This window comes from Aulonocara sp. 'chitande type north' Nkhata Bay, linkage group LG20, assembly GCF_057382095.1.
Source record: "Aulonocara sp. 'chitande type north' Nkhata Bay isolate Kocher_YH1m ecotype deep benthic linkage group LG20, A_spYH_male_GT1.1, whole genome shotgun sequence".
Taxonomy (NCBI): Eukaryota; Metazoa; Chordata; class Actinopteri; order Cichliformes; family Cichlidae; genus Aulonocara; species Aulonocara sp. 'chitande type north' Nkhata Bay.
Genome location: NC_141363.1, coordinates 31,074,638 through 31,101,583, shown reverse-complemented (window position 1 = coordinate 31,101,583; position 26,946 = coordinate 31,074,638). Strand labels below are relative to the sequence as shown.

Genomic DNA, 26,946 nt, shown 5'->3' with positions numbered 1-26,946 from the left:
TTCTCGAATAGAAAACCGCCGTTTTTATTGGCTTTCTCGGTGGACACAAAGATCCCTTCCCTTTAAAAAGGAAGCAGTGATTCAGTGCTGAGCTGCCTCCAAACTGTCGGCTCTTATATCGCTCTAGTATGTGCATTTCCCCATGCCTTTCCCAGGGGCCTTTGGGCCCACAGTAATGAAAAAGGCTGGTAGAGAGCTGACTGTCAGGTTTGCTTAGTGCGCTGTGCATTTCGGCTAATGTGCTGCTTGATAGCACCTCCCCCTGCTGCTACCTTTTCTTCAGGAGGAAATCGGCTCTGGGACTCATGCTGCTCGTGCAGTCCCCATACACACAGTCCTGAACCATCCATCTGGACCCTCTGATGGGTGTGTTGTTAACAGCCTTCCCCAACTGTCTTTCTCTCCAGATGTAACAATGAGAACGAATGGTACCAGGTACATGAGAACATCATCCGCAAGTCTAACACCAAGTATTCAGCCCCCAGCACCAACTATGGTAAATATGCTGTTTCTGCTGATCTCCCATTAAATTTCCACCTGTTTTTCTTTTCTTTTCTTCTTTAAATTAAAAATACAAATATAGCCTTGTTTCCAAAAAAAGCTAGTTAGATGTAAACAATAACAAAACTTCCCATATTTAATTCAAAATTGTAAACAAACAGCACACATTTTTTTAAAAAAGAGAAAAAAAAAGAACATTAAGCTCATCTCGAAGCCAACAACACATTTCTGAAGCTGGGACAGGGGCATGTTTACCACCACGTTGCATCACTTCTTTTTTTCAACAAAACTCTGTAAGTGTTTGGGAACTGACAAGACAAATTGCTGGTGTTTTGAAAGCAGACTGTTGATATTATATTTCAGCTTTTCAGGGACTTCATTTGTTGTATTTCTGATTTGTGATATTTTAAATATTTTCAGTAGTTGACAGGTCAACTGCTACAAGGAGGCCAGTTTAGCGCTGGGAATCTTTCATTGTGGAGAAGAATCTATGTTGGCATTGTATTGCTGAATCAAGAAGGCTTTTCCTTAACGATAACAACTGAATGGCATGCTGTCTATAGCCTTCCAGTGTGCACAAATATACCTCCACATATTCTGGCTATCTAATTGTGCACTGATAACAAGCTTGCTAATACCCATTCCTCTTAAAACAGACACCCAGAGTTGTCCACAATTTAGTGGGCAGTGGAAAACTGTCCTGTGATTCGGCTCACAGGACTCCTCGGTCTGTTCTAAATGGGCTCTGGTGTCCCAGTTTTATTTAAACTTAGTTTTATGGGGGTTTTTTGGACAATTTTATCTGTAACTTTTTTACAACTGTACTTAAAAATGGGTCTGTTTAACTATAAACTTCTTAATGAAAACAAAAGACCTTTATATTCAACTGTATGCAACACATGCAGCACATGCAACTCAGCCAATTTGTTTTCTGCTTTCAAAAGATCGCCTCGAGTCTCGTTAAACCGTCTTGCTTTGTGAAATATTGAAAAGTGGAGAGACTGTAAGGGTTGATCTTTCATAATTCACTGTTACATCTCTCCCTATGAGTATCTCATAGGTTATTTAAGACTCAAGCCTCACAATAATACGTCCCCGGATTTGTGCAAAACCCATATTTTCCCTCGATTCTTTGTGTAATTCCAGAACCCAATTTTTCCCTCCCTCCTTATGTTCTGGCTCTGATCACGTCTCTCCATTCACTCTTCTGTCTGTCTTCTCCTCCCGCACATTCTGACTAATGTCCTTTAAATACCCCTCTGTCCCTCCCTTCTTACATCTCTCTTCTTCTTTGTCCCTGTGCTGTCTTTTATTCGATTCTGATTTCCACCCACGACCTCACACCTCTTCATTTGCCCTTTTCCCAATTTACACACGATCATTTATGCCCACCATCCCTTTGCCCCTGCCTCCAGGCCTCATCATTTCCCTGCAGCTGCTGCGAGGTGAGCTGGAGCAAATCAGACGGGAGAACCAGGCTGTGTTCAACAGGGCTTTGGCACTTACACGCAAACTGGGTTTCCCAGATGTCATCTTGCCAGGTAAGGAGGCAAAAAGTAGAGGGCTATAATGGACAAAGAGAAGTTCAGTGTACAGCCTCAGCTTTAAACTGTTAAAACATCTAACTACATGCAACCTTTACTGTTTTAATGCCTGGCATCCACTAGAGCATCAAAAAGCGAAAATCATCTGAGCAGGTAGCAAAGAAAACTTGACATTCGCCTCCTGATTGGATGTTATAAGTCACATAAATTAATCCAAAAGGTTTTAGCTTGGCTCACACACCTTCAGTTGTTTAATCCTTTATGGGTAATTCTTGTCTTGTCCTTCTCTGGCAATTGATTATCTTTGTTTTCCAAATATACAGGAACAGTTCCACCTCATTACTGGTCCAAGCAAAGAACTCTCCAGTCTTACTATTAGCCCAAAAACCAACCCTTTGCTTTGTGTGTACACCGGCAAATGAATGCCAATATACGTGAATGGTCATGTTGCTCGGTTTACAGGCATGTTATTATAGCTATTCCAATCTGGATAGAGACTGGAAAACATGTAGGTGTGAGTAGCATATTGCACTAGTGGAAAATAACACAGTAAGTACATTTACTCCAGTACTCCACTAAGGTACTTGCACTACGGTAGAACATTTTCATTTGATGCTGCTTGGTACCCCCACATATCATTGTACTTTTTCCTGCTGATGTCTGTAGGTGGTTTAGCTGACGGAAGAATGACTGTACTATTTATCAGGACTTTACTTTAGAATATGGTACAATTTATAAAGCATAGCGCTTGTACAAAGTGTATGAAATCAGTGAGCTTGCATCACATTTCAGGAGTCTTTAAGTAATCTTTGTTTAGAGATGATTCTACTGTAGCCCTCCCTGCTTAGAGAGTTTGAAGCTCTCTGTATAAAATAGTTAAAACCAGCGGATTACAAATCTAATGTTATATACTCCACGGCCACTTTGTTGGGTACACCTGTTCTGCTTCATGTTAACGGAAATATCTAATCAGCCAATCATGTAACGACAACCCAGTGTACAGACATGGTCATAATGATCTGCTGAAAAACTCCGTATCAGAATGGGTGAGAAATGTGATTTCGGTGAAGATGGCATGGTTGTTTTTGAGTATTTCAGAAACTGCCAGTCTACGGAGGTTTTCCCACAAAGCCATGCCCACTTTTTACAGAGAACGAGGATAACCTTATTCTTCTTCAGACTTGTTGATGCCAGGCTGGTTTGAACTTACAGGAGAGCACCTGTAACTCAAATTAGCACATGCTACAACCAAGGTATCCAGAAGATCATCTTTGAACCCACAACATAATGAAACTTGAAGCAGATGGGCTACAGGAGCAGAAGACCACACATGCCACTCCTGTCAGCTGAGAACAGTAAACTGAGGCAACAATTCACACAAGCACACCAAAAACAAGCAATTGAAGATCACAAAAAATGTTGTTTGTTTTAATGAGAGTCAATTTCTTATAATTTGGCCAAAACAACATGAAGGCACGGATCCGTGCTGTTCTGTATCAACAGTTGAAGCTGATGGTGGTGGTGGTGACATAATGGCGTGGGGGATATTTTCCTGGCACACTCTGGGCCATTAGCACCAGCTGAACATCATTTAAACGCCACCTGCCTGTGTATTGTTGCTGACCATGTCCATCCATTTATCACCACTGTGTATACTATCTTCTGTTGACTGCTTCCAGCAGGATGAAGCACCATTTTACAAAACATCAATCATCATAAACTGTTTTTCCAAGCATGACAATGAGTTGACTGTACTTCAATGGCATCCAAAGTCACCAGATCTCAGTCTAATAAAGCCCCCTTGAAGTGTGCTTAAATGCAAGATTTACATCATTGTGCAGCTGACAAATCTGCAGCAACTGTGTGATGCTGTCATGTCAATATGGACCAAAATCTCTGAAGAACGTTTTCTCTGAAGAACGTTTTCCACAACGCTGGATTGTGGAAAACCTGGCCATTGAGAATTCAGACTCTTTTAAAGGTAAAAATGGGTAATGTACAGTACTAGTAAGGTATACCTAATGAAGTGGCCAGTGAGTCTATACGCGTGACACACAAAAACAATTTTTTGCAGGAAAAAGACTTTCCCTTTTATACCAAGTACATTCAGCTTGTGTTCTCTGTGTACTTGAACTTACATAATAAGTAAGTAAAACTTTTAATTGAAATGGCGTTATGCTATGTTGTTGCCACTGCAAAGTACTTTTTCCACTCCTGGTGTTTTGTAGACTCTACGTTCTTCGCTCTCTCTGCGCGAGATCAGAATGTAGGTCAGGTGCAGAGCAGATTTTAAAGAGCAGAGGTCTTTAAAGATAACTCAAAGAAAGAGAAAAGGGAGAAGTGTGTTTATTTCGGAATATTTCATCAGCTGACATTGCAGTGCTTTGTGTCTACTGAGAATGCATAATCCTGTCCTCTCCTCCCCTCTCCAGCTTATTTCCAGTTAGCCTGAAATACCTCCCAATATCACTCCTTGTGAGTCATCTGTCCCCAAGGAAATGACTTGATATAAATAACTATAATCTGATTTTATAAATAACTGCAATATCTGCATGCACTGTTGCTACTGATATTTCTTTCATTAAACTCTGACCGAACAAAAGGTGCTGAGGCAGTCATGAGCTGGTTTATTGCAACTCAGTGGGGTCACTTTGCATTGAGGAGAATGCGACATACAGTGCACATTCAAGTCCACATGAAGGCTTAATTTATGTTGACCGCTCACACTTCCTCTGTGGAGCAGAGGCTCGCATGAACATGGCTGGAGACAGGGTTGTTGTCGTAGTTGGGGAATTTCAGAGATGTCTTTGCCTTCCTAATGCAGATTAATTGTTTTCCAACTCCAAACTTCCAGATTATTTTTTCATACTCAGCTGACCTCAAAGTGATCTTACTTGAGGCAGTCACATTTTCAAAAGTCCCTCTGGAGCCACAAAAGGCTTCATCATTTTTCTCTCTCTCACGAACAGCAGCGTTCTCTCTGACAAATCTGTGAAATCATTTCCCCTCTAAGTAAAATTCGGGCTGTTTAATTTTCCTAGGTGACACACGCAACGACCTGTATCTGACCCTGGAGCGGGGGGAGTTTGAGAGGGGCGGCAAAAGTGTCCAGAAGAACATCGAAGTCACGCTCTATGTGCTCTACGCCGACGGCGACACACTCAAAGTATGACGCATGTGCACATGAGTTAATACGTGCCATATCGTCAGTATATGAACTACAGCAAGTCTGCTTTTTTTGCAGGATTGCATCAGTTTAGGCAGTGGGGAGCCTAACACCTCTGAATATCGCTCGTTTGTCCTGTATCACAACAACAGTCCTCGCTGGAGTGAGATGGTCAAGCTGCCCATTCCTATAGACCGTTTCAGAGGCTCCCACCTACGATTTGAATTCAGACACTGCTCCAGTGAGTCAGTAATGCAACCCAGTGGCACCCCCAGTACACACGTTTATTCGGATGATTGCTCACAGTATGCAAGGTTTATGCAGCATAGTTAAGTATATGATTCAGGATACTGTGATGTGTTTCCTTTCAGCTAAAGACAAAGGGGAGAAAAAACTGTTTGGTTTTGCCTTCACTCCTCTGATGAGAGAGGATGGGACCACACTCTCAGATGAGAGTCATGAGCTGTATGTGTACAAGGTAAGATGCTGCAGACATGTGGTGCTCTGCAGCAGCTGTAGAAGGTGACTCATACACGAGTGAAAGTCCTGCCTTTATGCAATATCTCATCCTTGTTAGCTGCCTGACATGTCGTCAGTTTTTGATATGTGATCATGCATGTGTACTTAGCACATTAAAACATAATTATATAAATAACTGAGCGAAACACCGAGGTCTAGTGTGGCACTTGGCTGGTTTTTTTTTTTACTGCTCCCAGAGAGAAGAGCTAAATTCATTTTCCCATTTACCATTTTTGACTGATATTTTGCTAAATACGCTACATATACAAGGCACATTCACATAGAGCTTTTATACTATACACGCAGGGCTTCTCCTAACATGCACGTATTCTGATGGATAAATCTGGGGCAGTTTGGGGGGTTTGGTACCTTGCCCAAGGACACAAGGACATGGAAGTTGGAGGAGCCTTATGTTTAGTGTAAAACCCGCTCGACCTTCTGAGCAACAGCTGCCAAAAGCCACAGCTACAGCCACCCTGTTATTGACTAGAACTGCAGCTCTTTTTGCTGCAGTATTCTTTCATTAAATATTAATTGTCCACATGTGTGTGTCCAGCTCTTACTGTTCCATTTCAATCCTCTAGTGTGATGAAAACGCCACCTTCAGCAACCAGGGCCTTTATCTGAGCCTGCCCTGCTGTAAGGAGGACTTTAACAGCTGCCCCAACCTACCTGCTAACCTGCCCTTCCAGAGAAGCCCCAAAGAAACCTTCTGGGTCTCTACGATACTCTGCTCCACCAAACTAACACAAAATGGTAATCTACCACCTTATACATGCTGCTCTTCCATGCTGTGTCTTCCTGGTCAGCTTATTTGGCTTTCTTTCTTTCAGTGGACCTTCTGGCTCTTCTTAACTGGAAGGCCCACCCAGACAGGGTGTTGGACATCCTCGGTCGACTACGCCAAATCAGCGGGGAGGAGATTGTCAAGGTTATTATTTCTGTAACTGTAGCTTTACTGAGTTCAGTTTTTTTGACAATATCTGAAGATCATTTGTTTTATTATCCTGTTATGATTTTATTTTGTTTATTTGCTAAATATTGTGTTGTTGTGATTAAGGAGTAGGATTTCTTTGTGTGCATCCAAAATACACGTAAAGTTTTTGTAGTATTTAGAGAAATTGCGTTGAGCTGGTCTGTCGAGCGGTCACATTAGCGTGTCAGGAAAAAAACAGAAATGTTTTTAAAATGTTTGTGATGACGGGGCTATCCTTTTTTCTTTTGTCCTTGTTTCTATTTTAGTTAGCAGTAAAGCCTTTAATGCGATGCTTGTTTTGAGATGTGCTCTTTTTGTTCCCCTCTCTTTGCAGTTCTTGCGAGATGTCCTGGATACGCTCTTCTGTCTTTTAGATGACAACACTGATAAATACGGGCCGCTGGTTTTCCAGTCTTTGGTAAGAAAATGAAAGGAGCTGTACTCACAAATTAAAATATGTATTGTGACTTTTAGGTAGAGGAAGTGTTTTACAACTTATATGTATTTGTGTGCTCAGGTCTTCATCATTAACCTGCTCAGGGACAGCCGTTTCTACCACTTCAGACCCGTCATGGACTCCTACATACAAAACCACTTTGCAGGAGCTTTGGCATACAAGTATAAAAACATTTACCAAATTCTTTGAAGTTAGTCTGTAGCACAAATAAAGAAGAAGCTCAGGTTCTGGTTTTGCGCAAAGTGTCTTACTTTGAGACAATTTGTCTGCAGAGAGCTGGTTCGATGTCTAAAGTGGTACATGGACCGTTCAGCCGAGGTCGTCCGACAGGACCACATACAGGAAGCCATGAGGGTAAAGTCTCGCACTCATTCGCTTCTGGTTCTTCCTTGGCTCATTCTGCAGCGATTAATTAGCATGGCATGAGGAAATGGTCAAACAGATGTGCTGATAAGGAATAATGTGACATCGTATGAGGCCTCAGGAAGCGGATGTCCTTCCGAAAGAAAAGCTAATGAAAGGAAGTTATTAAAAATGACATACAGAGTGCAGCATTTCCATGTGCTCTTTGAATTTCCTTTGTGATTGAATCTCTTAAACAGATACTTTGTCACAGGGCCTGATTAAAAAGCATTTGTTTTATGTATTGATTTTCAATATTCAACTCATCCAGCATGCAAGTTTCATTCTTTGTTTGGAAACTGATGAAGTGAGCACCAACTGACTCCCTATCTACATCTCCCCAACAATCAACTCAGGCGTTAGAGTATCTGTTCAAGTTCATCGTCCAGTCTCGTATCCTGTACTCAAGAGCCACCTGTGGGATGGAGGAGGAGCAGTTCCGAGCCAGCATCCAAGAGCTTTTCCAGTCGATCCGCTTTGTCCTGAGTCTGGATAGCCGCAGCTCAGAGAATCTGGTGTTCACACAGGTCAGACGCTTCACGCTTCAAACTACTCTCAAAATCCCCCTTATGTCACCTGCTCACCAGCCATTTTTATCTTTTGTTAAAAATTTTTTTTGTAATTTTCAGTTTTATTCACTCTCAGTTTGCATTCATATTTCATTGCTTGAGTTTGTTAACTTCTTTTATTCCTGTGACTTTTATTTGTTGTGTTTTTTTGATTGATGCTTCCATCCTTCACTGCCACTGTTGAGCCCTCCTTGGCTTGATTTTTGGACAGTCTAGGGCTTTCATCAGCTGCATGCCTCTCTGTGTTCATGCTCCTGGGCTCTCGTCCTCCTCAGTAAGTGACAGCGCCCCCTTGTGTTTGTTCCACAATGCAGCAGATGCTGCACAACCTGACCCTGGATCTGAAAGATTCGATGTTTTAATTTGAGAGTAAATATAAAATTAACTAAACCGTTTTGTGCATCAACACATTTGCTGGATTCCTTTGAGTTTCGGCTTAATTAGTTTTTTCATTTTATGTGTGTATGTCATGGAGAAAGGCCTTTTCATTCATTTGTATTATGACTTTCAGTTTATTTGTAGCATCTTTGAAACTGAATTTTTGTTCCCTATGTATTCTACTAATTGCAGCTCTGTGTTTTGTTTCCCTCTCAAGGCAGCGCTGTTGAACAGCTTCCCTGATATCTTTGATGAGCTGCTACAGATGTTCACTGTTCAGGAGGTAGCTGAATATGTCAGGGGCACCCTAGGGAGCATGCCCAGCACAGTGGACATTGGCCAGTCTATGGATGTGGTCAAGCTGCAGTCTATTGCTCGCACAGTCGAGAGCCGCCTCTTTTTCTTCCCCGGTGAGACAATTGTGAAGGTTTTAAGAAAATGTTTTTCTCTGAAGATGACAGAACAGCATGGTCTGACAGTTTCAGCCCATGCAAATCTAATGTGCGTAAAGTGTGTTTTTCGTTTTATATTCAGTTTGCTTCCTTCTTTTCTTTCCCCTTTTGCCAGAATCTCGTAGTATATTGTTGCCAGTGGTTTTACATCACATCCACCTGCATCTACGCCAGCAGAGGGAGCTGCTCATTTGTTCTGGGATCCTGGGCAGCATTTTTTCAATAATCAAGACAAGCTCAATGGTACAGATCCCTGTTCTCTGTGCATACTTAACACATACTGACGTATTGTATGCTAATGTTTTTTAGTTGCGCTGCATCCGTCAGTTTACTCCTTTGGTTTTTGTTTTCAGGAGTCTTCTGTTCAGGAGGAGGTGGAGATGATGGTGGAGAGCTTACTGGATGTGCTGCTGCAAACTCTTCTGTCCATCATGAGCAAATCTCACTCTGTGGAGACATCCAGAGGACAAAGATGCCCCCAGTGCACTGCTGAGATAACGGTAAACTATCGCGCAAGCGGCATCTTTGATGGACAGTAAAAATAAATTCCATTTAGTTCATCTTTTTCTTCATTAACCTTTCTGTGCCTGCGATGTTCTTGGATGCAGGGGGAGTATGTTTCCTGTCTTCTGTCCCTGCTCCGGCAGATGACGGAGATCCATTTTCACCATCTACTCAACAACTTCCACAGCAAGGAGGAACTAAAGGTGGGAAACTCTCTGAGTCTCAAAGCTTTGTGCAGTGGCCTATTTACTACATTTCAGAACTGCATACTCTTTCTTAATATATTCCTCTGCAGGAGTTCCTGTTGAAGATCTTCTGCGTGTTTCGCAATCTGATGAAACTGACTATCTTCCCCCGTGACTGGAGTGTCATGCGGCTCCTAACCAGTCAGTGAGTCTGCTTTTTCCATTTCTATCATGCAGTCTTTGTCCCAGAGATGGTAAGGGAATACAGCCAACCATTAGATCAGGCTTTCTTCAGATAATCCTACTCTGAAGGTGACGCTTGTGTTGCAAAATGTTTCATCTATTTTTGGCACCTAGCTCATTTTGTAAGCTGACAGGGTAATGTTTGCTTTCTGCAGTATCATCGTAGTGACAACACAGTTTCTGTCTCCGGCACTGCACAAGAACTTCTCAGATGCAGATTTTGATTTCAAGGTGCGTGTTAGGAGAGCAGCCAGTGCTCACTACACCATGAAGCCACACAGCAGCTAACTAGCGCAATTTAAATGTCATTCAGTGTTGCGTTTCTTTACTTTTGTTTATAATTCTTTGTCTGTCAGGTGTGGAACTCCTTTTTCAGCCTCACTGTGCTGTACATCAACCAGCCCAGCCTGCAGCTGGAGTCATTAGGTCCTGCAAAGAGAAAGAAAGTCCTAGATAAGTAAGAGTTTTTTAATTGTGTGTGCTTTCTTCCAAGCATCGTGTTAATTATGTCATTTTCGACATTTGATCTCTTTTTGCTGTTCTATTTGTAGGTATGGTGACATGAGAGTTATGATGGCATATGAGCTCTTCAGCATGTGGCAAAAATTAGGTTTGTGATGCCCACTTTTAGCACAGACACATACATGTATCACTAACAATTACACTACTGTACAAAATTCTCAAGCCATTCCTCATTTCTGTTTATTTTGATAGGAAAACTGGGAATTGGGTGGAACGACTTATTGAAACGTGCAAAAATCCATGAAAAATAGTGACTATAAGGCAAAAACAGAGTTTTATAGTTACAATGTGCTTGAAAGGCAGTATTTGGTATGACCACCTTTACTCTTCAGCACAGCCTGAGCTCCTGAGAATAGTTCTCCAGGCTTTTTGAAGGACGTTCAAAGCTCTTCTTTGGATGTTGGCTGGTTTTTGTTCCATTCTTTGTCACGATGATCCCACACTGCTTCAGTAATATTGAGGTCAGGGGTCTGGGGAGGCCAGTCCATGACTGATAATGTACACTTTTACTTCATTGACAGTGTGTTTGGGATCATTTTCAAGTTGAAAAATGAAGCCTAAGGCAATCAGAAGCATTTTAGATGGTATTGTGTGGTGGAATAAAACTTGACTGCACTTTTCTGGCTGCACCACCAGCTGAAATGCGGTCCCAAATCATGACAGATTCTCCATGTGTTTTAGAATTGCCTGTAGACACTTGCTGTTCTACCTTTCTCCTGACCTCCTCTGTACATATTGAAAGCAATTTGAACCAGAAGTTTCATTTGGATTAAGCACTCCATGAAACTTGTGGCCACTGATGCATTGATGTCAGGTGTCCTCCACTTGACCAATTTCCTCAAATTCCACTAAAAAACTCACCATTTTCTCATATACCAAGTTTGCAGCTAATAGCTCTTTGGGATTCACCTTGCTAGCAAAACAATATAGTTTAGGCCCATCAAACTGTGGTATTTTTTGTAGCTAACAAAAGAAATTAGAACAAGTGTGTTTTTGTGACATGCTTCTAGCAACAACATGCATAAAAATACAGTTTAGAACTGATTGTATGCTAAGTTGTTGTGTAGAAACAACAGAGGTTCATTCTTTGAATCAGGCATGTTTTTTTATGCTTGAAAAACCAAGTGTTAAGTTACTTAACATCTGTTTACATCCCTGCAACCCTGCATCCAATTTAGAGTTGGGGGGTTGCTGGAGCCTATGCTAGCTAACATAGGGTAAGAGGCTGTGTACACCTTGAAGAGGTCACCAGGCTGTGGCAGGGATAACACAGACACAGACAACCATTCAATGACCAATTAATAGGGTTGCCAACCGTCCCTTAAAATACGGAATCGTCCCGTATTTCGAAACAAAAGTACACGTCCCGTATTGAGCTAATAAGGGACGCACTTTGTCCCGTAATACAGTGAGAATCAAAAGTAGTCTATAACTTTTAATGGAATTAACGCTTTGTTTGAAAACATAATTCCCAGCCCCTCTCCTGCTTTGTGACCAATGAGCTGACAGCACACTTACGAGTATGACAATTCAGATTACCACTCATCTCATTGGTCGAGGAAAGGTCGCTTACGGAGAAAATACCGGAAGACAACAAATGACCACAACAAGAAGCAGGGCCAACAGGGAAACAAACGCAGACACTGCGGTGCAAGTCTCGGACGACAGTAAACCTAAAGCTGGGCAGACACTGTGCAATTTTTTTCAGTCACGTTATTCAGCTCCTGCTCAAACTGCAAGATTGACTCGCAGTTGGTAGGTCACGATGCAGGTCTCACACTATACCGCCCGATGCTCTGATGCGACCTGAGTGCTCACACTGTGCCTCCATAAAATGAAGGTTATAACAGAAAATCTGTCGCGCTCTCTCTCTCTCCGTCTTACACTCACACAGACACACACACCACCACCACCATCAACTTTGCTAAATTGCTAATGAAAAACATTGATCAGGCAGCTGTGAATGAGCAGCAGTGTAAATCCAACTATTTTCACGGTTGTTGTGGTCGTGATAATTTTGTGATGCCACATCGAAAAGGCTCGGATGAGCTTTCCAAAGTTCTACAAGTTGTGCCTCCATCGCTTGTGTCCAGATCACACGCTGCACAGCCGTGCTGCTCCATCTTTTACACCAACGTTTACGTGCTTGCTTCGGCAAGCGCGTACGCTAAATTGGATACGATACAGAGAAGATTAGCATGGCCCCTGCGCAAGGATGACACGCAAATTCGTGACACCCTCACGAGCGATTGATGATCGGGAGCTGGTCGTGAGGTGTTAATCACTTCTCGTTACCCCACGTATACTACACGATGCACGATGAAGGCCAAAATCGGCTCAAAATGGGCCTAAAACCGCACAGTGTAAGCCCAGCATTAGAGCAGCAATGTTTGTTCCCCTCAGAGAAAGGGAAGAATGGGAAAAGGAAAACACCTGGCTGGAAAAAGTTAATATGGGCATGTGCAGTGAATATCAGCGCTATGTGGCCAGAAGTGTGATAATATAATTTATTTTGTGTAATAAACAACTGCAAGAATAGATGATTACAACAAATAGATGACTAATACATAAAAGTAATACATAGATGAATAATGATGATGAGTTAAGATGCGTAATCATGGGAGCAAGTGGGTTTACAAACAGGAGCAGCTGATTAGCATTAGAAAAGCTGAAATAATACCTCAACTGAAGCCAATTGTACTAAATGCACTAAATGTGCACTGTTACAAGAATGTTTTTCTTTCTATTGTTTTCTATTATTTTAAGTTAAGCAGGACAGAGTTCTTTTAAAGAAAGATTTACTTATATTCTCAAAAGTTAAGCATGACAGGCTTCTGTTTAAGAAGGAGACCTGTTTTATCGTGTTAATGTTGTCATTTTGAGCTAAAAATAAATGGCTAAATGATCATTTGTTTCCCATGTGTTCATATCACAAAGAATAGAATATGCATCTACTTAAATCAACTTCAAGTCAAATGGTTAAAAAAATAATTTCACACACAAAAAAAGAGCTAGAAAATTCACCACACTGGGAAGGGTGAAGACAATTGGGTCGCCCGGCCCTGGCCACGAGGTGTCCCTTATTTATTTTTCAGGGAGTTGGCAACCCTACCAATTAATGTAACCCCACTAACCACATGTCTTTGGACTGTGGGCGGAAGCCGAAGTACCAGGAGAGATCCCACACAGATACAGGGGAAATATTCAAATTCCACAAAATCCAGCAGGTGATTGGTAGATTTACACCCAGGACCTCCTTGCTAGGAAGCAACCAGGCTAACCACCATGCCACCCAGAAAAAAAAGGGATTTCTCAGAATGTTTTTTGAAAATGTACAAGTACAGTGACTGGAAAAAACATGAATGACAGAGCAGCTGATGCCCAAAGAAGAACTATTAAACACCCTCAGAAAACCTGGAGAACTATTGCTCAAGACCACTTTAAAAAAGTAAAATAAGTTCGGCTACTTCATAGCAAAGTATAAAGAAATAAAAGGTGGCTCAAGACTTTTCACAGTACTACGTATATCCATGAAATTAGTGCAAACAAACTGGTCTGTCTGTATGAATCTTCTTAATCCAGGAGACAATAAGCCACACTTCATCCCAGGAATGATGGGTCCCTTCCTTGGTGTTACGCTGGTTCCACAGACCGAGGTTCGAAATATTATGATCCCAATTTTTCATGACATGATGGATTGGGAGCAGAGGAAAAATGGAAACTTCAAACAGGTAGCATAATTATGACATTGCACTATGAAATGAACCCATTGTTAGCTTGCAGCGATGGACAGGCTCTTTGTCACATAACATCTTTTGGCTGAATGTGTTTGTGCTTGTGTAGGTGGAGGCAGAGCTGATGGATAAGCTGGACAGCATGGTGTCGGATGGGAAAGGCGATGACAATCACAGAGAGCTCTTCAGCCTGTTGTAAGCATCAAACCTGTGTTTAGCGAGCCTGTGTAGTGATATTCAGGATAATGCCACTCTATTAGTATTTCCTTCTAACACGCTTCTTTTTTGTTTTGTCGTCACCCGAGGACCCAACTGTTTGGTCCGTATCCAAGGTGAATGGACTGGCAGACATATTTATTCATATGTGTTGCATTTCTGTGCTCATCGCCTTTGGTAAAAATGCTTTAATGTATTTTCTGTGCAGCCTGCTGGAGAAGATTGAGCAGGAGACCTGGAGAGAAACAGGAATCTCATTTGTCACATCAGTCACAAGACTTGTTGAGCGAATACTAGATTACAGGTAGGCTAAAATGTAGTTGTCATCTTAACTATGTTGCTTTCTAATAATAAATCGCAGAGCAATAAGAAGTAAACACGTCATATTTATAGGGACTGCATGAAAGGAGATGAGATGGAGAACAAGAAAATTGGTGGCTCTGTCAATCTTATGGTGAGAAGTTTCATGAGTTTTTATTCTGGATTTTATAAAAGCATATATTAATATTTTCAAAATTGGGGAGACAAATTCACCATTCGTGTTTATTTTGAAAATCAGAACTTCTACAAATCAGAGGTCAACAAAGAAGACATGTACATCCGTTATATCCACAAGCTGTGTGACCTGCATCTCCAAGCAGAGGACTTCACAGGTACCTGAGATATTTAATGGAATATCCTTTAGAGTTTGCACATGAGAATTAAATAAATGCAACAAAAAAATGCAAGATTTGACCTTCTCTCTTTGCCTCTGTGCAGATTTTAATTCAACTGGAGTGCAAAAAAGTCTCTTTTATGCCAGTCTGAGATACTGACCTTTCATATTGCTGTTTTATGACTGCACAGGACAATGATGCAAGCAGCAGAAGGGAGGATGCTATTGCTGTGTAGTCATAATTTGCAACTTTGTGGACTGTTGTTATTAGCCTGCTAGCACTACCCCCACAGTTTTTAGCCACACACACAAGTGAATTGTTCCTGGTGAAATTCAGTTTGACTTCATGTTCAGGAGAGCGTGTACACGTGCATACCCTTTGATGGACGTCTCCTTCATGCTCCAGTTGATTTATTACTCCTGCACATGAGACTTTACATACTTACTAGCTTTGCTTCACATAGTTGGGGTTTTTTGTTGCCTAAGAAGAATGAGCTATTGAGCAGGTAGCTGCAGTAAGTCAGCTTTCAGCATCTGACACTCGGGGATCGTCCTATTCAAACTGGGGGAAACTTCACTACAGCTGACTGGATTCTTTGTTGGGCTGCAGATGAAGAAGATAATAGAGAAACTAATGGTGTGCTAAAAACAGAGACATCACACAAGTGTAACGACACCCATGGTTAAATAGATAGCTTAATATCAGGTAGAGATAATTATGTGCTGTTAGCTTAACATTAAGAAGTCAAACTATTGCATGGCGGTTGTACAGCCAGCTTTTTTATGTAAGTTGTAAATGTGAGATTTATATCACATTTATCCATTTTATTTGGAGAAGAAGGGGCTTTACAGTACATTTACGATGCGGTAATGTCACTTTAGTCACATAAAGCAGAAATCAGGGGAAGTTGTCGCGTAATCTTACTGTGTAAATGGCTTGTGTGAGTAAAGCTTTACTCACATTATCTCACATTATCAGCAGTGGTGTTATTGTGTGCGCATAAATGTAGCCAAATGTGACTAATTGAATTCAATCTTATTCATTGCCGCTTATGTAAAACAAACAACAGGCAGCTGGGAAAATGACCAAAACACATTTAAGTGTCCAGCAGAGTTGGGTGTGATTGCACATGTGGTTATTGTGTGAATCAGAACCAACATTAAAAAACTTTGCTTTTTTTTTTCCAAAATATGATTCAATTCAGAAGGTGGGATCAGCGGGTACAGTGGGTTCGTAGTGCTGGAACACTTACTTTTTTTTTTTTATTATCAGTTAATCTGCCAATTTATGTGTTTACCAGATTAATCATTCATTATGTAAAAAGTCTTCTTTGGACACAAAGGATAATCAGCATAAAATGGATTTTAGTGGAAGTCTAGTGTTGGTTGAAAATTCAAATAGTCCAACCAACACTCAGAAACTCAAAGAAACTTAGTTTATCATTTCATAAGACAAAAATCAGCAAATTGTAACAACTGAAAATCTTTTTGAACTAATAATTTCAGTTGTACTTTATGTGACATTACACCTACCAAAGTGTGTTGACTTTTTCACAATTAACAAAGAGTCCATAGTGGAGACAACTCACTATCTATTTGTTTAGTTTAATAAAATTTTTTTATACTCCTCACGGTCAGAAAAATAAACAGAGAGTTGTTCATTTCATACTTAAAAAAGTATAAATACTGGCTAATTAATATATATATATATATATATATATATATATATATATATATATATATATATATATATATATATATATATATATATATATATAAAAAAACACCCAGCACGCCCCTGCGGGCGGTTTATCCTTCAAGCTCGGGTCCTCTACCAGAGGCCTGGGAGCTTGAGGGTCCTGCGCAGTATCTTAGCTGTTCCCAGGACTGCGCTCTTCTGGACAGAGATCTCCGATGTTATTCCCGGGACCTGCTGGAGCCACTCGCCTAGATATAGATATATATATATATATATGTACAGACTTAGTTATTTAATAAGTGATGCAGAAGATTCTACGATGTCTTTTAACTCAACAAGACCGAGGCCTATTAACTTCTCCTCAGTGATCACAATTGACTTATTGGACACGACTAAACAATTCAATATGCAGCCGAAATCTGAAACTGCCCACACGGAGAGGCCAAACGCCTTCTAGAGAAAAGGTTTATGGTCAGTTGAGACAAAGATTGATCTCCAATCTACAAGCTACAATTGGCTACAATGACAAGAGACATGTTTGGACAAGTAAAGGTGAGGCTTCAGACCTAAGAACACTACAACGCCAAGCATGGTTGTGGTGGCATCATGCTCTGAGGCTGTTTTACTGCCAGTGGTACTGTTACATTAGACAAAATGAATGAAATAGCAACCTCACCTCAAATCAACTTGGACATAATTGGTTATTCCAACAGGACAATGATCCCAAACACACATGAGTATTGGTTTTGGAATGGATAAAGCAGGCTAACATTAAACTTCCTAAAAAATTAATTGATTACCCTTAAAAGCCAGATCTGTGCCAGGAAGCCAACCAATTTAAATGGTCTCTGCCATTCTGCCAAGAAGAAGGGTCCAACTAGAATTACATTTACCAAATATTAGCAGAGGTGTATTTCAGCCTATGAATATACTTTTGGTCTTGCTTGAATTAGAGAAAATCCAAAATGAATTCAAACTTGTGCACACAATTCTTGTTTTGTTTTTTTTAAACTCATTAAACATGTTGTATGCTGCGCAATTAGTAAACCCTGGAAAAAAGAATGATTCAAAGAAACCATTAAATCCCAAAGTTGCCATGACATCCATGCCCATGATTAGTCAGCTTCAGTCAAAACTATATTATAGGTCTGATATGGTGTTAACTGTGCAGATGCTCCCTGTAGTCTGACTGCTTTTAAACAAAACCATGATTATCAGGGGAGCTTAGGTTCATCCGACTGTTTTATGTCATACATCATCTGTTCACAAAAACTGGACAAAAAAATGTAACTGTGCCTAAAGCCTTTGGGTTTTTACTTTTATAGAAGGTAATCTCAATTTTTTTTCATACCCTCTTGACAACAGAGGCAGCCTTCACCCTCCTGCTGTACTGGGAGCTGTTACAGTGGGAGGACCGGCCCCTAAGGGATTTTCTTCACTATCCCTGTCAGAGCGAATGGCAACGTAAAGAGAACCTGAGTCGTAAAATCCTCCACTACTTCAACAAGGGCAAGGCAAGTGAATATTTTTTATACCTTTCCTTTGTCTCCTGCTCCTGTTTCCGCTGACTTAAATCCAGTGTTTCATGCAAATGTTAAAGGCCTGTAATTTCTGACCTGTGCTAACCTCTGACTGCACTGCAGCGGAGCCTCCAGCAGCGAGTCAAATGAGGAAATGAAGTAAAGGCTGAGTTAACTTTATAGTGATGGATTGATATTACTAGGTCGTGCTGGACAAGTCACATTTGAAGCTAAATCAACTTAGATAAATGAAAGCGACATTCAATTTTATAGCTTTTTTTTTTGCTTTTTGTTCAAAGGGCTGTTTGTTCTCATCTGCAGTGCAGCTGCTCCCAAGTATAATCAGATTTCTCCCTCATTAAATCTGGGAGTGAGTCAGAGTCTTGTAGTGCTTCTATTCAATGTTTTTCCCAAGTTTTTAGTGTGTTTTACATCTTTTGCCAGCCCCAGTAATTGCATATCTCCTCTTATTTTTCACAAGTTAGTCCTGCATGCTTCTGTTAAACTAGGATTCAGAGGGGCGAAAGAAGCACTAACCCTTCACCCAACCCTGCAGTGTAAAACCATGCTGTATAAAAGCTTTAAAATGTAATTTCATTACTTATTAGCATTTTAAACTGTAATTGTGTTATTATTACCAGTATAGGCTCTTTATGAATATTTCTGTAGAGCATTAATGCTGTGTTAGGTGGGTAGTGGAGCTACTGTTCTACTATTCTATGCAATCTTCAGTTGTTACATCTTTTTACTGTTTACTGTGCAACCCAATCATCATATGTGGAAAATCATTGCAACTAAAACCAGTTAAATTAAGTTAAGAGTTCTCTGTGCTAAAGTAAACACAGACTATCATAATACAAATACAAACATGCTGCCTTTGCACGCAGCAGCGAGGGTCAGATTTCTGTTCAAATGTGATTTGCTTCCCAGAATCATTCCTCCCTGGCTGGTATTCATCCACCAAATTGAATTAGTTGACTGGTGTTGCTGCTTTGGAGAGGACAATGCCCTCTGGACTCTGGGAGCAGCTGAGAAAGAAATAAAAGTGGCCTCCTTCATTAAATCAGTGTTATTGCTGCTCTCGTTTAAAAAGGGAAGCTGTTCTTTACCTGCTGCTGCATTTGTTACAGTTCATACACGGCGAACAGAAATCTGTATCTGTTTAAAGGAAAGCTTGTGAAATAAATGATGAGACTTAGAAAAATGTTTCTACTGTGTATGAATCAGAGAGAAAACAGCTAAGCGAGGTTACGTTTTTAGATCTTTAATACTATGCTCGTCTTTTCCTCTCGTTTAAGCACAATTTTAACACATTTTAAATGTATTTTGTAACACATTTAAAATAAACTATGCTAACCACCTTCACTTTCATACACCGCTCTGAAAAGAAATGTGACTAATAATGCTAGTTTATTTAGCAGCAACAAATTGTATCTATTAAACATTCATAGCATAATTACAATAACACAATAATAGAAAGGGCTTTGCAAAGCAAATAGATTATAATTAAATAAATAGCTTAAAAAACACAAATAAAACAAGGATTAGGAAATTGAAGAAACAGTGGGAATAATATGACAGGTTAAATGAAGAAATAAAAAAAATGATAGATGAGGAAAAAAGCAGATTTAATAGAGTTTGGCGAAGTGGTTTAAAATTATATGCAGTTTGCTGCAGTTCAGTTCTCCCGGTAAGAGTTTCAGCTTTTACATCATTGCAATTTGAATTGTCTAACATGAGATGACTCAAAAGTCTTCACATGAATGAAAAACATAAAAAAGTTCAATTAACCGAATACAGTTTTGCAATAATAACATAGAAAATAAGAGTTGACTAATCCTAACTTTACTGCATAAAACTAATACTCATACTTTTTTTTTCATATTTCTTTTAATCCAGCAGATAATTTTTTTCAGTGTAGATCTCAGTAAAGCTGCTCCTGCTGCTGGTAATGAAAAATGATGAATGTAAGGTAAAACTGCCAGTAGATAGCAGACTCAGCAACACGTTCTATCACACATACCAATTAACTCTCTTATATGGAGAAAAGGAAAAAATAATATTATTAAAAGAAAAAGAAAACCTGAAATCATAATGGTCTCTTTGCACTAATCTGACAATTTAGATGCTGAAATTGTTCCATTTAAAATCTTAATAACCTACAACCTTCCCAAAACACACTTTTAATGTTATGACATTTCTCTTGATTATTAAGGATAAATCAAGATTTATTCTCATTCAGCTTCATTTTATGACTTTGCAGTGCTGGGAATATGGAATCTCTCTTTGCCGGGAGCTAGCTTTCCAGTATGAGACTCTATATGATTATCAGAGCCTCAGCTGGATACGGGTAAGTCCCGCATGTTCCTCATTTCTGCTTTTATTAACAAACAAGCATCCTTTGTGATGAAGAAGGTGGTAGTGTTGACAGCTTCCTCCGTTATCATCATGCTCTGTTATTTGGTGTGACGCGTGCACAGCGGCAAACACAATGCCCTAATTACCTGTGCACGCCCACACTCCCAAGAAAATGGAGTCAGCTCAGTAATGTGTGTGATTGCTCGATTATTCATCTTGACTCTTTTGCATTTTTTTCATTCGGTGACAGAAAATGGAGGCAGCATACTATGACAACATCATTGAACAGCAGAGGATTGAACCGGAGTTCTTTCGAATGGGCTTCTATGGCAGGAAGTTTCCTTTCTTCCTCAGGGTAGGACTTTCCAAATCCAGTCTGACACAGATATAATCCTGCCCATGTGTTCAGATGTGCACTTCCACCATTGCTTTAACTGCAGTAGGCTGTGCAAGATGAGAAGTTAAAAAGTAAGATTGTTTACCAACCATTACTACCAAATATGTCATGGCCATCTGACAGATTTTAGGGTGATGCATTAATTTCTTCTAATCTAAGTAAGTCTGCCCAGTGCGGTCCTCTGACAACAGATTTATTTGCACTCATTGCCTTGCCTATTACCCTTAGTTAAAGTAGCTATAATCTTTTTGTTTTGTTTTGTTTGTTTTTTTGTGAATGTATTAAAGAACACTGTGAAAATTATCCTAGAATTATCACCTAAATCTCTCATTCCTGAGGGCTTTACAGAGGCTTGTTTAGTTGTCTGTCCTATTACTTTGCTCCCTGTCACTTCTTTCATACACTACAAAGACCATAAGTATTGGGCTACTCATTCATTACACCTACAGGAGCTTGAAATCCATGCATGAAACTCCCATGCACAGTTTTTGTGTTAATATCAATGCCAGACGAGGTGTGGAGCTCAGCAGAGCACTGGTGAATTTTACACACTTGGTGACCCCACTATGTTGCCTGCAACTTTGCTGAGTTGCTGTGGTTCCTAAATGCTTCCACTTACAGTTTATTGGGGAATATCTACGAAGGAAGGCATTTCACAAACTCACTTGTCTTACCAGCGACGTCCTATTATTGTACCACACTCACTCAAATTCAGTGAGTTCATTAGAACAACCCATTCTTCCACAAATGTGGTTAATTTTGTAATTTGCTTACTTCAATGTTCAGTAGCTATAAAGAGTTAGGTCTGCGCTTGGTTTTAGTTAGTAGATAGTCCACTAACTGAAAAACCACTGTATGCTTTTCAGTTAGTCACCTATCTACTGCTGCACATAAACTATACGGACACAAGTATTCAGCCTCTTAATCTTTAAATTAAGACGTTCTCAGTCCACTTGTCACTGATGTATAAAATGAAGCATCTATCCATTCAGTTTGACTCTACAAACTTCAGATTATATATTTATAGTCTGACGAGTGCACTGGAAATCCAACCATACGCCCTTTCTTGAAATGTAATTTATTTGTGCAATACCACCTAAATTTAATAGTAAATCAGACAGTACTTGAAAGAATTAAGCAATGTCCAGAGGAATGCCTCACTTAAACTCTGAGAATCATTTGCAGCAGATTCTCAGCAACATTTCGGTCTTATGTCTTTTCTCTTTCTCCAGAACAAGGAGTTTGTCTGTCGTGGGTATGACTATGAACGGCTGGAGGACTTTCAGCAAAGGATGCTGGGGGAATTTCCGCAAGCCATCGCCATGCAGCATCCAAACATTCCAGACGACACCATCCTGCAAAGTGACGCTCAGTGTATCCTGGCAGTTTCACTATGGCTAAAACGACTTCATTATTTTTTCTTTAGAGTGAGAGACCATTACAACATCAGTCCGCAGATGTTCATATTGCATTGAGTCATTCGAAAAGCAGTAACCAGATTTATTTTGCATTTTTGCCTGGTAGATTTAATGACTTGAAAAGCAGAGCGATTGCTCCATGTGTTGTGCATTTTATTGGCTTTTGATTACTCTGCTAAGCATTTGAGTGTTGTTATTGGAGATTATTACAGATTAAATATTGAACTAAACACTGAAGTTGATTTCCAGGGTCACACAGGAAAAACTAAAGCTCTGTCTAAGTATTTCTTTTGAACATCCCCTCTGCTCTTCCTCCTCAGTGAATATGCATGTATGTCGGACTTTGTCTGTCACTTCCTTGACACTTGGCTTCTAGACTTGCAGATCTATGCGGTGACTCCAGTGTCAGACATTTCTGATGTGCCTCAGCTGGAACGTGTGCCTGAGAGGATCAAGAGTTTCTACCGCATAAACAATGTCAGCCGCTTCCACTATGACAGACCTTTCCACAAGGGGCCCAAGGACCGCGAGAATGAGTTCAGGGTACGTTGAGCCCGCAGTGCCAGCTCAGCCCATTTCTGACTCACTGTTTAGTTTTTTTTACATGAAAATACTGAATATGGCTGTAACGCTATTATAAAACGCTATTATAAAACAATGAAACGGATCCAACTCTGTGGAAATTGCAGTGTAATTATGCAGACATTTTTTCATTTAAGAGACATAAGCAGGTATAGGTGACGTAAGCAAGTGCAACACTTAAGGTGGCCACAGGGGAGTGCCTACAGCTCTTAGACAATAACGCCTTTAAAGCCCTTTAATGCCTTTAAATTTCTCTGCTACGTAATTGAAGATAAATATAATTAGATTTACTTTATTATGAGCTATGAGAAAAAATTGCAACAAAGTTAAACCAAGTGTTAATAAGATTTTTAGTATTAAATCTGGTCAGCTAAAGTCAATATTGTCACATTTGCCGCATTATTATTTGAGACACATTCTGGTTTAATAGTTCTTCTGTGTGGAGTAAATTGAGTTTGTAATATCAGGTTTTCATTCAAATATGACTCGCTTGTGTAGCAACAGTCACTGAATAAAATGTGACCACATCAGTCGTAATCACTGCAAAATTGAATAATGCGTGAAGAGGAAAAGCAAAACTGCACTAGCATGAAATAATTATAGGCACATAACATATATAGATACAAATAAATATACACTCATCAGCCACTTTATTAAGTACATCTCGTTAGTACCAGGCCTTCAGAGCTGCTTTAATTCTTTGTGGCATAAATTCAATAACATACCTCAGAGATTTTGACCCACCTTGACATGATAGCCTTTCCTGAATGATATACAGCAAATGATACAACGATGAAACTGCCTGCCTATCTTATGTATGAATTTGGTTCCTTCTTAACATTTTCAGATCACTCAGTGCAGCATGTGACACAGTAACGGTTTAAAATGTGCTGAAACCCAGCAGCTCCTTTGGATATAATTCTCTTCATACATTTGGGAAATAAATTCTTAATAACCTCAAAATCTGTTTGAATGTATCTGCTGGAAATGTCTTTTCCCACGCCAGTCTTATTTACTTTCTGAACCATAGCTGCTCTGTTCCTTTTTGACTCCCAGCCAGGGCGAAATGTCACCATCAAACGATGAAGCGAAATGTAACAGCGCACAGAGGCCGTGGTAAAAAAAAGTCAGTGATGAATAATGGTCTGATATTTAGATCGGCAGTTTCTGAAATAGTCAGGCCAACCCATTTGGCACCAAAGACTATTACAAAGTCACTTAAATCATCTTTCTCCCCCATCCTGATGCTCGGTTTAAACTTCAGTAGCTCATTTTGCTTAAATGAACACTTTAGCATGTGTGCCTAACAAAGTGGCCGTTCAGCCTATGTATTGGCTTAATACAACAATAATAAAAGAAGAAAGTCATCTTGACAGGTGGTGAAAAGCATTCATTGTATCAAGTTAATAATTTCATGATATATTTAAAGTCCTAACCACTTAATCTTATTTCACTTAATCTTTCAGATTTATTTCAACTAAGTTTGAAACACAACATTCGGGATCTTATTATCACCAAACAGGATCATAACAGTATCAGATTATAAGAGGCTATCTGTACCAAAAAAGGAATTTAAAGAAGGTATTTTCTATACTGCAAAATTCTGTTTTCTCAAAATAAGATGTTTACATGTGCATAACACAACCAGAATACTCTGACTGTGAGTACTGTAATACTGGATACTACATGTACATAAGGTAAGATAAAAAGAAAAGAAGAAATCAATTTCCCTTAAATTATAACTTTAACAGTCAGTAAATTAATACAGTTGTTTAACTTTTGCTGCTGTTGTTTTTATTGTTGTTATTTTACCTGCCATTTCTATCTCGATGCTAACAATGCTCAAATCCCTACAACCTTCAGGGCTTAAGAGACTTGTAGGTATGATGCTGTTTGTCCTGACACAGTAACCCAAATTCAGAACCACACCACACAGGAATTCTCACTAGTCTGAAATGACCTATATCGTACTCTACAACACGGTGCTGAATAGTTTGCCAGCCCAGTATCTCTTATACACTGTCGGGTCTCCACTCGGTTTTCTTTTATATTAGTCTAGCAGATGTGGCTAATATGAGATGGCTTCTTTGTCCACATGTTTAACAGAGTCTGTGGATTGAGAGAACAACCTTGATCCTCTTGCGTCCTCTCCCTGGTATCTCCCGTTGGGCAGAGGTCGAAAGGAGAGAAGTGGTAAGGAGCTCAAACGTTCTCTCACTCACCTTGTATCGTACACATTACCTAAAGGCCAGTTTTCTGTTAACATTTAAAGGCCATCTCCTCTTTCATCAAAGCTCAGAGTAAATATCTGTATTTATTTCAAGGTGGAGGTCAGCCCTCTGGAGAACGCTATTTACGTGGTGGAGAATAAGACCCAGGAGTTGCGGACTTTGATTAGCCAGTACCAGCACAGGCAGCATCATGGGAACATCAACCCGCTCAGCATGTGCCTCAATGGGGTCATAGATGCTGCTGTGAATGGAGGCATTGCCAGATATCAGGAGGTACTGCTGTAGGGCTGAGGGAGAGGGGAGAGAGGATGGCAGAAATGATGAATAATGAATTGGCGTTGTGAGAGAGATCTTTATTTTTTGCCTCACCCTCTACCACAGGCGTTCTTTGATAAAGACTACATCAGCAGTCACCCAGAGGATACAGAGAGGATCTCACATCTGAAGGATCTAATGCAGGAACAAGTCAGGCTGGGTTTAAAAAGTTCAAAATATACGTTAACTGTATGTTAACCATAACATATGGTTATGAAACCTTCAGGTCACTATTGATTCCTCTGATTTCATCATCAGGTGCACATTCTCGGAGTAGGGCTGGCTGTTCACGAGAAACTGGTGCATCCAGAGATGCGTCCTCTGCACAAAAAGCTTGTGGACCAGTTCCACATGATGAGAACAGGCTTACACCACGTGAGTAGAGTGACACGTGACTCAAACTATACGCCAAGTGTGTTTCAGTGCATTAAGTTTATAAGTAAGTGTATGCGTGAGCAGTGTAAATATTCAGAGCAGTATATGGTTGGGTCCCAGCAGGGTCTGCCTGGCGTGGATCGATTTGGACCTGCGGGGTGCCCAGGGGTTAATTCTCCCAGAGGCATCCTCTCCTCCCACAGCCACATGAGCCCTGAGAGCGTGCGGCTCATGCACAGACACAGGTCAGTCGTGGTGCTCTTCTAAGCTAGCTTAGAGATTCATTTGGTGTTTTAGCCTCATAATTTCCAAACCTTCAAAACAATACCCAGGGCAGCTGTATGAATTTATGCGCTATGTTATGACCGTGATGTGAATCTACAATGCAGTATGAGCCAAACTCTTGAAATTAACACCAAATGCCCTCTGAAATAAATCTGTACAGGCTGTAAAAGAGGCATAAAAATGCAAAATGATTAAACAAACACAGAGATAAATGTTTCAGTGATCTCAACCGTTATGTCTGTCCTGCAGTCCTCTAAACCTGCAGGGCTCGATCCGACACTCGTCCTCCTCCCTGTCCTCTCACACGTCGAGTGAGGCAGGAAACCTCGTCATCATGACCGACGGCCTGATGGGGGAGCACCCTGAGGAGGCATTACACATGCAGGTAGGAGTTGGATGACGTAAAAACGAACAAATACTGGTGGGAATGTGCTTCAGCTTGTAATAATTTGCGTTCTTTACAGAGTGCAACTCACATGAGATCCGATCTTTTGAGGATGTAAACTATAATCTAACTCTTTCACTTAATTGTTATTGTTTTGATGAACTTTTCTTTTCACAGCATTAATCATTGGTTTATTCTACAGAGTACAAAAGCACAAAAGACAAATAAAAGTTTTGTTTTGCAGCCAAGCCCTTCGTCCTCCAGCCTGAGCTCAATCCGCTCCAACTCTTCCCAGATTATTAACTCTGCCCCCTCAAGTGCCAGAGGTGAGGAACAAAGCAGAAAGTCACATCTGATA

At 40.3% G+C, this 26,946-nt stretch overlaps 1 protein-coding gene and 1 non-coding gene across 7 annotated transcripts in view; both read left to right on the top strand.

The window, feature by feature from the left end:
• LOC147305935 (dedicator of cytokinesis protein 3-like) overlaps positions 1–26,946 on the top strand; it is a 57,349-nt gene that overhangs the window by 25,867 nt on the left and 4,536 nt on the right. Inside the window, exons 13-50 of one of the 6 annotated variants that reach the window (XM_086276352.1) lie at positions 408–496; positions 1,917–2,042; positions 5,087–5,211; positions 5,290–5,452; positions 5,583–5,689; positions 6,315–6,486; positions 6,564–6,661; positions 7,041–7,124; positions 7,224–7,324; positions 7,436–7,517; positions 7,922–8,092; positions 8,346–8,408; positions 8,730–8,922; positions 9,080–9,207; positions 9,318–9,464; positions 9,573–9,671; positions 9,764–9,858; positions 10,052–10,127; positions 10,253–10,353; positions 10,448–10,506; positions 14,001–14,149; positions 14,262–14,347; positions 14,458–14,484; positions 14,577–14,672; positions 14,762–14,822; positions 14,928–15,021; positions 18,088–18,236; positions 20,506–20,592; positions 20,851–20,955; positions 22,230–22,371; positions 22,792–22,958; positions 25,104–25,190; positions 25,322–25,501; positions 25,610–25,693; positions 25,802–25,918; positions 26,042–26,163; positions 26,453–26,588; positions 26,833–26,914. In XM_086276352.1, the coding sequence (XP_086132478.1) occupies positions 408–496; positions 1,917–2,042; positions 5,087–5,211; positions 5,290–5,452; positions 5,583–5,689; positions 6,315–6,486; positions 6,564–6,661; positions 7,041–7,124; positions 7,224–7,324; positions 7,436–7,517; positions 7,922–8,092; positions 8,346–8,408; positions 8,730–8,922; positions 9,080–9,207; positions 9,318–9,464; positions 9,573–9,671; positions 9,764–9,858; positions 10,052–10,127; positions 10,253–10,353; positions 10,448–10,506; positions 14,001–14,149; positions 14,262–14,347; positions 14,458–14,484; positions 14,577–14,672; positions 14,762–14,822; positions 14,928–15,021; positions 18,088–18,236; positions 20,506–20,592; positions 20,851–20,955; positions 22,230–22,371; positions 22,792–22,958; positions 25,104–25,190; positions 25,322–25,501; positions 25,610–25,693; positions 25,802–25,918; positions 26,042–26,163; positions 26,453–26,588; positions 26,833–26,914 (4,250 nt within the window). Of the gene's footprint in view, positions 1–407; positions 497–1,916; positions 2,043–5,086; positions 5,212–5,289; positions 5,453–5,582; positions 5,690–6,314; positions 6,487–6,563; positions 6,662–7,040; positions 7,125–7,223; positions 7,325–7,435; positions 7,518–7,921; positions 8,093–8,345; positions 8,409–8,729; positions 8,923–9,079; positions 9,208–9,317; positions 9,465–9,572; positions 9,672–9,763; positions 9,859–10,051; positions 10,128–10,252; positions 10,354–10,447; positions 10,507–14,000; positions 14,150–14,261; positions 14,348–14,457; positions 14,485–14,576; positions 14,673–14,761; positions 14,823–14,927; positions 15,022–18,087; positions 18,237–20,505; positions 20,593–20,850; positions 20,956–22,229; positions 22,372–22,791; positions 22,959–25,103; positions 25,191–25,321; positions 25,502–25,609; positions 25,694–25,801; positions 25,919–26,020; positions 26,164–26,452; positions 26,589–26,832; positions 26,915–26,946 lie in introns of all 6 variants that reach the window. The other 5 variants (XM_086276351.1, XM_086276350.1, XM_086276356.1 and 2 more) reach the window with 5 other exon arrangements.
• Positions 12,561–12,668, top strand: LOC147305936 (U6 spliceosomal RNA). Its single transcript, XR_015126767.1, has one exon. It is a non-coding gene; the product is annotated as a U6 spliceosomal RNA (small nuclear RNA).